General features: G+C 45.0%; 1 protein-coding gene across 1 annotated transcript; it reads left to right on the forward strand.

The window, feature by feature from the left end:
- Positions 1-376: 376 nt before the first annotated feature.
- Positions 377-10,380, forward strand: LOC147892698 (Tetratricopeptide repeat (TPR)-like superfamily protein). Its single transcript, XM_087387517.1, has 8 exons — positions 377-522; positions 626-757; positions 847-942; positions 1,102-1,174; positions 1,386-1,447; positions 1,572-1,653; positions 9,944-10,004; positions 10,118-10,380. The coding sequence occupies exons 1-8, from the start codon at positions 412-414 to the stop codon at positions 10,164-10,166; spliced, it is 666 nt and encodes a 221-aa protein (XP_087243643.1). The 5' UTR covers positions 377-411; the 3' UTR covers positions 10,167-10,380.
- The last annotated feature ends 773 nt before the right edge of the window (positions 10,381-11,153 follow it).

Raw genomic sequence — 11,153 nt, forward strand, 5'->3', positions numbered from 1 at the left:
GGGATGCCTAGAATGCGATGTCTGACGAGCAGAGAGATGAGCTGTGAGATTTGCCACGTGCATGGTTTGATTGCATGAGTTTAGACGGGAGCGTGGCAATCACATCAGAGAACCTTGCTTGGTACGTTCAAACTCCATGGAGCCCGACATCTGCACCAGTGAAGTTAACGATTGTCTGGAGCGAGGCATGGAAGAGAGCAGATGAGAGATGAGGAGAAACGGAGTTCGAAATCCCATGGAACGGTTCGGTGAGAGCAAATGAAAGAAAGTGGGTCTCCAAGTAAGCAGCTAACCACGTGGATCCGACATGGAAGGGTGAGGTGGACAAATGATGAGTCATCAAGCTATCCAAAACCTCATCGCTACATCTCTCGTGAGAAGTTTGAGCTTCCGGGAAAAAAATTGGAGACGATGGCGTCTGTTTCGTTGGGCATCACGTTTTCTTCCGTCCACTCTCTTCGTCCATCCCTCATTCTTCGATCACCTCATCATCATCCTCCCCTCCAACGTTCCGATTCACAGGTCTGCCATCGATCCCGGAGAGAATTCCGATTCGCAATCCCCACGCCAAATCTTTCTTTCATCTGCCACAGTTTTTTTTTTTCTCTGTTTTTGCGTAATGCAGCTTAGTTCCATGGAGCTGCACCCTCCTCCTATCAGCCTCCATAACGCTGTGCTTCACAAGGTCGGACAAGCAAGCCTCACGGCTTTGCTTGCCGCCACTCTCATGTTCGCGGACCCTGCGCTTGCTTTTAAAGTAAATTTTCTTCATTGCGTTCGTCGTTTTACTCGTGCACGAGCCTTGGAAGAGCTTCAAATTCTAATTTTCCACTGTCTATACTGTAGGGTGGGGGGCCTTATGGTATTGAGGTAACGCGGGGTCTCGACCTTTCGGGGAGAGATTTTAGCGGGCAGACTCTCATCAAGCAAGATTTTAAAGCGGTATGGTAACTTCAGTGTCACATTAGAAGGCAGGCATGCTTGTCGTGGGCGATGCAGTTTGTGACCATTTTGCTATCATGTGAGGTTTGCTGGAACGGTTTGACATTCAGGCTGTGTGGCAGCCGATTAATGTGATCACAAACAATTTAATTTGCCCAGTCAATCTTGCGGCAAGTGAACTTCAAAGGCGCAAAGTTGTTGGGCGCCTCGTTTTTTGACGCAGATCTCACCGGTAACTTTCCCCTTCGCTTTGGCCGTTTTCCAATGTTATCACGATGAAAACAAGAGAGCAAGAAAAAGCCATTCAGACAAAAAAAAAAAGTGAAAAAAGGTGGAGAATTGCAACAAACGACTTCGAACTTCCAACTCTACTCCTTTAGTATTAACAAATTGTCAGGGTGGATATAGACATGGTTACATGCGTCTGATTTGGGAACTGGCAGGCGCTGACCTTTCTGATGCAGATCTTCGTGGGGCTGATTTTTCTTTGACGAATGCTGCAAAGGTAAGAGTGGTAAAACGTATCATCTTCCTCACTCATGGTATGAATGTCTCATGGCGTTTTTTTTTTCTTAATACCTAAACTTAAAGACAAAAGTAGCCTTCATCTTAGATTCACAATCTTGCAGGCAAATTTTACCAATGCTAACTTGGAGGGTGCGCTTGTTACGGGCAATACATCATTCAAGGGTGCCAATATTATCGGAGCAGGTGGGTTTCCGCCTTCTCTTACCAATTTCATGTGCAATGGAATCATTAATCGTAATAAACAGTGAGGTTTCTCATTAGTCTGCACGGTTGAATGCGAAATACAGATGAAAGCCCAAGTGCATACATAGATGTGGTGCGAGGATGCAAGCTGGGCCCCTGCTGCATATTTATGTATTGATGCCAATAGGCAAACAACTGTAGATGAGGATAAGGGTCCTATGAAGGTCGAGTGCAGAGGGGCTGACTGATCCTCCTCTCCTACTTCTTGCTAAGCTATGGGCTGCTTGCTGGTCCTGTTGAAGGCCGTGGAATGTTCAAAGTGCTGCTAAAGAGAATGAGGCACATGATGACCTTTGATAGTTCCTAGACCCCCTAGAAGTGACCCAACTTATTGCAGGCTGAATGGAACTGGACGGACCTGCTCTAGAACTGCCCCGACCTGCTTGTGTGGCTTTCTGTCTGCAGCCTGCTGATGTAGTTTCCCGGACCAACTGCGCCCATCCTAACTACTGAGTGTGGAAGCACGGAATGCTGACTGGAGAGAGAGAGAGAGAGAGAGAGAGAGAGAGGAGCTGTGGACATCACGGTTATGCTAACCACTATCTTTAGTCCTTATGTTGGGGCTTGGCAATCTACCGGTAATACACCTATGTACAACTGTTGGTCCCGCCATTGAAGAGGACATGCGTCTGGGTCCCCACTGTAGGACTATATGAGGCACTGTCTAATGGCTGAGGCTATGACTGAGGCTATGCTGTAGAGGCTAGGGGATACTGGACCGCATGAGAGGATAGTACATGTAGAAGCTAGGGCTACCATGGAGCCGCTGCTGTTGCACTGGCTGCTGGGGCTGCTATGGATGCTGCTGAGGCTACTCTGGCTGGTGCTGCTGCTGGAGCTGATGCTGCACTGATTGCTCTAGGACTGTGGACCAGAGGAAGTGGATAGACCACCTTTTATGGCCTTGAAGGCCTTGAAGTCTCCTGTATCTGCCATCTCACAGACTGGCATGTAACTGCTAGCTATAACTGCCATTTTCACAGACTCGTCTGTGAATTTACAATTGCAGACTGTATCTGAGCACTGGGCCTTACTATCTGCATCCTGGATTGAAATGGTGGGGTCCTGCCAACTAACTATTGCGTGGTGGTCAGCAAGCCATGGCATACCCAAGATGATGTTTGCTGGGCCTAGCTGGGTGACAATGAAGATCTGCTTCTCTGCCATCCTGCTGATGTGGAGCTCAACATCCTGTGCTATTGCTTTGGTACAAACTGGCGGCTGGGCACTCTTACATGCGCTGTGAAGTTGAAGCACTGTTGCTGACTGCGTTGTTGGACGCTGGAGCTTGGTGGCGAGGGACTTATTGAACAAATCCTCTGACCTGCCACCATAAAAATGATAGTGACCATCGTTCCTGCTACCTGGCCATAACCTCACGATCTGGTTCTCCTGGAGGGTCTCTCTTCTGCTAGGGTCTCCCACCTGTGAGCTGCTCCTGAGGTTGGCAGATCCTGATGGAAGGAAAGTTGTAATGACTGCACTTTTGGAGGATCCAAATGGGGGCAATGCTGCTTGTCGTGGCCATGCACATGGCAGTAATAAAGAGACTCTCCTTGTCGTGCCTTCCTTTCTCCTTCACGTTGAGAAACCGTCATACTTCCTGTTAGTTGTTGTCTTGCTACTTAAGGTGCTGCTGGTATGGGAACCCACTTGCCCTGAGGTCTTCTGATACTTGTTCAGAGGGCCTTTGGGTTGTGGCCCTTACTCATGAGCTTAAAATTTTGAACAAGCTCATAAGCATTGTTGTACGTCGCTGGCCTGAAGCTATGAACATACCACTGAATGTTAGACTAAGACTGTGAAAGAAACTTACTGATCCAGTCCTTGTCTGAAACCAACAACTGAATGGCCACTTTTGTGAAGCGATTCGTAGTTAATTCACTCTGTGTCCCCTTGTATTAGCTCAAAGAATTGCGCATGAAGGTGGTGGCAAGAATCAGGCTCGGATGTCTTTGGTGAACTCTCAGCGAGCTATCTCTAATACTGCATTGTCGTGCTCTATGCACCATTTGTGCCCCCAAGTGATGGCATTGCCTGTCAAGCTAGTCTTTGCTATGCGTGATAGAGTTAATGGTTTTCAATCTTGTAAGTGTTTGTCATGAGATTGAAGGTGCACTATTTGTTGTGATTTTTGAGGATGGGTTTGGAGATCTTCCTAGATTCATCTAGATATTTCCCACCATATTAGTAGACACATTCATATTTCACCTTGTGAAGTTTTCATCCATGTTGCGGCCTGCTGATATTGTGATAAAGCCTTTCTATCTTAAGCGATGTGTTGCCCTAAGGACTTTTTTCTAAGCATTTTTCGCTTAGACAAATGAAATACTATAGCCTTCACAAGCAGTTGTAGCTTAAATAAAGAGAATGCGGACTACTTTTTGATTAGCCTTCTTGTTTAGTGCTAGAACATATATTCTAGTCATACAAAGGTATATTCTTGTTTAGTGGTAGCGTTGTAACAGCTGAGTCTGTGCTTTACCTCTGATGTGTTGACAGAAACTTAATACAAAGACCTTTCTGTAAATGAATGCTCAACTGTAAGTGTGTGTGTGTGTGTGAGTTTGATTTCTTTTTTGTTTGGATTCAATACTGGGCACTCTGGACTCTATGGAAGGATCGCTATCATAGGGTCTTCGGTGATCCTACTTTTTCTACTCTCTTTCTTCGACACTATTTGCAGCAATCGCCTTTTGTTTGCTTGCAATCTTGTGTCATTGATCATGATGTATATTTGTCCTACAGTGAGATTTTATATATCTCTCCCTTTCTGGGATAGCTTCTTTGTAATATAATGACTGAAAGATTCCACAGAGAGAGAGAGAGCATGCATGTGGCTTTTACTATTATCTACACCCATCATTGGATGTTGATTATGTTGGTGGGGATGTCATAGTAGCTAGTTCCTACTATGCATGATAGTTTTATGGTTTTCAATCTTATGACTTGTTACTACGATGAGATTGAAATTGCACTTTTGGTTGTGTTTTCAAAAGGTGAGTTTTGGCATGTTCCTGGATGCATATTGATGCAACCCCTTGCTCCTTTGGCCTACTAGGCGACCCTTTCTTCTTGGGCCTCTTTGGTGAGGTGCTGTGGCTCCTGGTCCAAGACTCTTCAGCAGGGAAGGCATCCTGGAACTGCATAGTGTTACGCTCTAGCCGAGGTAGCATGACCTCGGAAGAATCAGTCGACATTTCCCTTATAGGATCTATCTTTGTAATATATGTGTTTGCGCTTTATGTAAATGATCGGGAGGGATTAATGTCAAGGTCCTAGGTGAGGGCTGATAGCACCAGACTAGATAGGTCTGAGACCAAGGGTCTAGTGCAAAGAATGTGCCTAGGGGCAAGGAATTAAATGCATCCCAAGAGAGGGGTGAAATGTTGCATTAGGAAGGCCCTATATGGATGACATGTGGCATCTAGATCTATCTAGGGATTTGGGGTCTGTCAAGGTTAGTGAGAGAATTGAAGAATTGGGATTTTTACGTGATTTTGATTCAGCTCTCTCTATCTCTTGCTTGAAGCCTTGGCAGAATTGGCTGGGTGGAAACTAAAAGGTGCTACTCCCGTGATCTGTGGAGAAGAGAAAGGCAAATTTGTGTTACACTTGGTATCAGAGCGCAAGGAACAGAAAGGGGTCTACGAATTGGCGATCTCGCAGCGGCCGTGATTAGGGACGGGTTGATAGCGTGGTGGTTCGCCGGTCAGTCGGGACTTCTCAGATGGTGGCTGTACCTAGAGAGTCGCCGTGACGACGGAGAGCAGCAGATTGAGTGACGCCTTATCGCAGGGCTGCTGACCAGGATTCGTACACGCACCAGCCACTATTCGTCGTTATTCAACCAGTCACCACGAGTTTTATCTGCGTATCGTCATCTCCACGCAAGTGACGAAAATAACGAACGGAGCAGGTTGATATTTTATTGCAATAGTGTGGCGTCGTTGACGAAACCAGGCGCAGCTTCTAGAATAGACCAGCGTAGGAACGTGATACGGAATTGAGCGGCGTGCACGATCGACGGCGAATCAGTAAGTAGACATGGGTCGTGGAAGAGCGAGCGACACGCATAACTGATGCATCGAAGTAAAAGGTCACCGTGGTCTATGAAGGAGCTACGTCGACGGACGGTAGGTGGTGACGGGTGACTTTGTCAGTTTCAAGCGGACGTCAACACATTTCGGAAAGGGGCCGTTGGGTCAACTAAAGAAGCGGATTCATGTTGGGGTTAAGAGTGCAGAATATTGGCAAAACTTTATCGCTCTTGGTCGAAGGGGTAAAGGTATAGATTCAGCACGGAAGACTGAAGAAACTCCAACAAGAACTTCCATACCAAAGCAAAAGTGGCAGCAATCTGCAAAGAAAGATATATCCACAGAAAAGACACCTGGTAATGAAAATGCTTCAAAGGGGCTGTCGCCAGCACTTGGACTGGGAATTCTGAAGGCGTTCAGTCTGTGAAGATTGCAACCCGTGTATCTAATAAGGCAGAGTCATTTTGCGAGTTTCGAGGATATCCAGGGGGCATCTCTTTCCCTTTATTATATATATTTCAAGTTTTCAGTCTGCAGTAGTTGTTCCGGTACAGAAAGGGATTTTGAAGTGCCGTACTTTTGGAATTTCTGCGCAAGGAAAAAAAAAAAAAAAGACAACAAAAAAAAAAAAAAACCTCCCTTTCAACAAATGGAAGCAGAAGGACAGACTTCAAGAATAAATCCTAGCGAATCTAGAGTACAGTCAACACAACCAATGTCACATCAGGCAGCACCTACATTGGTTGGTAGGATTTCAATATTAGAGGATGCTTTACAGCAGATTATGAACCAGCAGCTTCAGGCGAATGCTGGTCAAAATGAGATTAGAGAGATGGTGCAAGCCTTGTCGGCTAGACCGTCTAGGATTGATAAGGGCAAAGCTCTAGCTGAGCCAGAGCCCAGTGTACATTCCTTAGAGCGCGCAAGGGTCAAAGTACCTAATATCGCTAATTATAGACCGGAGAAGTACGCTGGTCGGATGACCGAGCGTAGCTCTGATGTGATCGAGGTTTGGTTGCACAAGTGGGAAGAAGCCTTCGCCATTTGTGAGATTAAATCCGATCTAAAGAAAATCCGCGAGGCCACACACCTGTTTATTGAGGCAGCGGACAGATGGTGGATAAAGCAACAGAAGGATCAAGTTGCTCCAACCACCTGGGAAGGGTTTAAAACTGAGTTCAAGAAACACTTTCTCCCACCTGATGAAGAATCCCGAGCTTGGGATGCTTATAGAAATCTTTGTCAGAGGAGTTTGTCAGTGGCAGAGTACACTGACAAATTCAGAGAATGTGTCATGAAAATAACAGACCCTCTCCCTATGTCGGTTCAGTTAAAAGACTATATCTATGGACTGAACGACAAAATCAAAATGGAAGTTCGGGCTAAATATGTAACTACATTAGATGAATCTATTGCAGTAGCCCTGAACTATGAGGATGCCAGAGGCAGATCTGGTGGATTTGTGCAGGCAGGGACTCAGTATGAGCACCCGAGGAAAGGGGGATTTCCGAGGAAATGGGTTTCAAAGACAAGTGTCTCGCAGCCAAGTGGCCAAACCAAGCAGGTGAAGCCGGTTGAGGGACCAGTAAAGACAAGTACCACCGTTGGGGTGAAAAGGAAAATAACTCCAATGGCAGTCCGGGCTTGGTCAAAGTCCTCGTTGACCCCTGAACAAAAAGAGAAAGCTAGAAAAGAAGGATTGTGCTTCGGCTGCCTTCAGCGACATCAGTGGAAGGATTGTCCACTGAACAAAGATCGTCGCACGGCTAGTATGATAATATCTGAATGCGACGTGGAAATGCAGGAGAGTCCCAGTGCGGAGCATATGCAGATGCAACTGGCGGGACCTTCTCAGAGGTTAGTACCTTGTTTGTTATGTGTATCTGTTGCTAAGTTAGTGACGAGTGCACCTGATAACATCCTATCTAAGCCCGCAGCAACGGGGTATACAGCCTTCAATGATACGGAGTTAATCAAAATGAAAGGGCAAGTGGCCAGTCATGATGTCATTGTGTTGTTTGACTCGGCGTCAACTCACAATGTGATTAACTCCAAGCTCGTGAAGAGGCTGAAATTAAAGACAAGTCCATCTGACTATGCGTATACAGTCAGGATGGCAGATGGAAGTTCAACTGAAGTATGGGACCAAAGGGTTACCCAGTTAGAGCTTCGGATTCAGGACTATGCTGAGAAGCTTGATTTTGAAATGACCAAGCTTGCTCATGCAGATATAGCCCTGGGAATGGCGTGGCATTCTAGGAAGAATCCAGCCATTGATTGGAAAAAGCACGTATATCAATTCAAGATGAATGATGTGCTTTATGTCTTGCGAGGTGAAAAGGATATACCTCAGGGACCATTGGTTTCCGTGATGGAAATCAGAAAGGCTCAAGTAGAGTTTTTGTACCTTTGCACCGCATCGGTAGAGTCGATGGATGATTCTTCGACTAGCACTGATGTTACGCAAAGTGGTGAGATGGCCAAGCTGGCTAATCTTATAACAGAGGAGTTCTCTGAATGTTTTAGGGATGAACTACCTTATGGGTTACCTCCAGAGCGGAAAGTTCAGCATAAGATTGAACTGATCCCGGGGGCAGAACCTGTAAATAGACCTCCCTATAGAATGAGTTTTACTGAAGAAGCGGAGGTGCGTAGACAACTGGAAGAATACCTCAAGTTGGGGCAGATTCAACCAAGTTTCTCACCTTTTGCTTCACCAGTGATATTAAAGAGGAAAAAGGATGATACGTTTCGCCTCTGTATAGATTACAGAGCATTGAATAATATCACTGTTAAGCACAGGTATCCGATGGCTCGGATTGATGATTTGCTAGATGCATTACATGGAGCCGTGATTTTCAGCAAGATAGATCTTAAGTGCGGCTATCATCAGATCCGGATTAGAGCCGAGGATGTGCATAAAACCGCTTTCAGGAGCAGGTTTGGTCATTATGAGTTTTTGGTAATGCCCTTTGGACTTACCAATGCTCCAGCGACCTTCGTCATGCTTATGAACGATTTACTACGTCCGTATATCGGAAAGTTCGTAGTACATTTTATTGACGATATTTTGATATTCAGTAAAAGTGTTACTGAGCATCGTGAACACTTAAGAGTAGTGTTCAGTACTTTGAGGAAAGCCAGTCTTTACGTGAATAAAAAGAAAACTATACTGTGTATGGTTAGGCTTGAGTATTTAGGGTTCATAATTACTCCACAGGGGGTAGAGATGGATCCGAAGAAAGTGGCTGCGATACTAACTTGGCCAATCCCTCAGAGTCTGACCGCGTTGCGATCATTCTTGGGATTTGTCCAGTTTTATAGAAGGCATATCAAAGGATATTCCGGAATAGTATCGCCATTGACTGATCTGACCTCAGATAAAGTACCTTTTATTTGGGGACAGAATCAACAAGAAAGTTTTAACACCATAAAACAAGCTGTGGTCACAGGACCGGTGTTAAAAATAGTTGATCCCCAGAAACCATTGTTCCTAGAAACCGATGCAAGTGGCATTGCGGTAGGAGCAGTTCTCCTTCAAGAGGGAAGGCCAGTAGCCTTTGAAAGCAAGAAGCTTTCTCCCTCTCAAAGGAATTGGCCAACTCATGAATTGGAGTTGTATGCTGTTATCCATGCGTTGAAAACATGGAGGCATTATCTGTATGGTTCAGAGTTTTATGTGGATGTAGATCATGATACTCTGAAACATTTTTGTAAACAACCTAACTTGAGGGGCCGCCAAGCTAGGTGGGCAGAGCTCATGCAGGAGTTTATTTTGCATCATGGCCATCATCCAAGGTGTTTTTATGGCTGGTATAGGTCCACCTAGACTTGTGGATATTATGTCTTGATATTGACTGGAGTTGGAGGGCTCTTTGGGGTGCTCACAAGCTTAGGATAAAATTGGGAGCGTAACAAAGAGCAGCGAGCGTGTTCTCTCCTAGTATGCATTGTTAATCTGATTGATTGCCAGGAGCGTAGACTGATGAACGCACTAGTGCATGTTACATGTGTGATGGTGCAACAATGCAAGACTGGGTGCAACTGCCAATAGGCATGACCTGATTTATCTTCAGCCTTCTGAATTTAATAGGCTTGGTTGACCGCACACTAAGATGTCTTTTCTTTTCACCTTCATGGTTCCGGTCTTTGGTTTGATAATTTGAGCATCCTGGACGGCTTTCTTGCAGACTTTACCGATGTACTTTTCCGAGATGACCAACGGAGTTATCTATGCAAAATTGCTGATGGGTACGAGCCTAGGTGTTAGTGCCATTTTGAATTTGTCTGAGGTGGCTTGTTTTCATGATGGATTTTCAAAGATGGATGTATGATGTGTAACTCACTTTTTGACTGTACTGCAGGGTCAACTCTGTGACAGGTAATGCTACTCGTGATACGATTGGATGTTGAAAAAACATGCCACAATTTTTCTCTCCTTTGATTCCAGTGATGGTAATGATCTGGATATAGCATTCTGAGAAACTCTCCTGTGTAAAGTTAGTATTTGCATTTGCGAGTTTCTTCACCCAATAAGGCATTACAAGTGCAAACATCTCTTCTTTATGAAATTGTTCAGTCTTTAAGGTGAAGTTATGAATAAAATTTGTACTTCCTTGAAATTTCGATGGGCAATGTTGCTGCAAGCCGCTTCAAAGATATCTGTAATTTTTATTAACTGTTTTTTTCTGCAGAAAGTGCTTCTTAATACGCTCAGACTAGATGGGGGAATTTTGTATGCAGTGTATGATTTGGGAATCTTTCAAATCCCAGATGGCAGTTAATGCTTGGGTACGGATGAGAACATAAGCGTAACTTCGCTTACTGAGTTTTTTTTCCCTCATTTATTCTAGATTTGTTAGCACTGCCCCATTAGGGGTAGGGCTCTAGCATAGAGAAACATCCTATTTTGGGAGCCCTTGGAAATCGGGAAGGACAGCCAGTTCTACTCTCTCTACCTTAGCCACTTGGCACATTGACTCTTTACCTTAGCCACTTGGTGCATACACTCACTCCAAATCATCTCCTCGTTGCCCATCGTCTCATCAGTCTTCCACAACCCATTCGATCTCCGGGAACATTTTGTCGACCCTTGGAGTAGGGATTTGTGTCAGGACCTTATTCGATATACAATAGAAGAAAGCAAAAGAGTATTGCTGCTGCTGTGAATAGAAGTGCAAAGAGGGAAATATAATGATTGGAAGTAGGCAAAGAGGATCTCGTAACGCAAAATTGTTGCTACGTCAAAACGCAGGCATCAGCACACCCATCCAGGCCTCTGTAAGTCCTTCTCCTCTTATAGAACACGAATGCTTCTCCTCTTGTAGAACATGAAATTCCAAGGATCTCTCATATTGTTCGCTCAAATTGGGAATTCGCCCTCAACTGCATAAAATGGAT

Source organism: Dipteris shenzhenensis, chromosome 16 (assembly GCF_047967505.1).
Source record: "Dipteris shenzhenensis isolate YYH24624 ecotype China chromosome 16, Dip_SZ_1.0, whole genome shotgun sequence".
NCBI classification, from domain to species: domain Eukaryota; kingdom Viridiplantae; phylum Streptophyta; class Polypodiopsida; order Gleicheniales; family Dipteridaceae; genus Dipteris; species Dipteris shenzhenensis.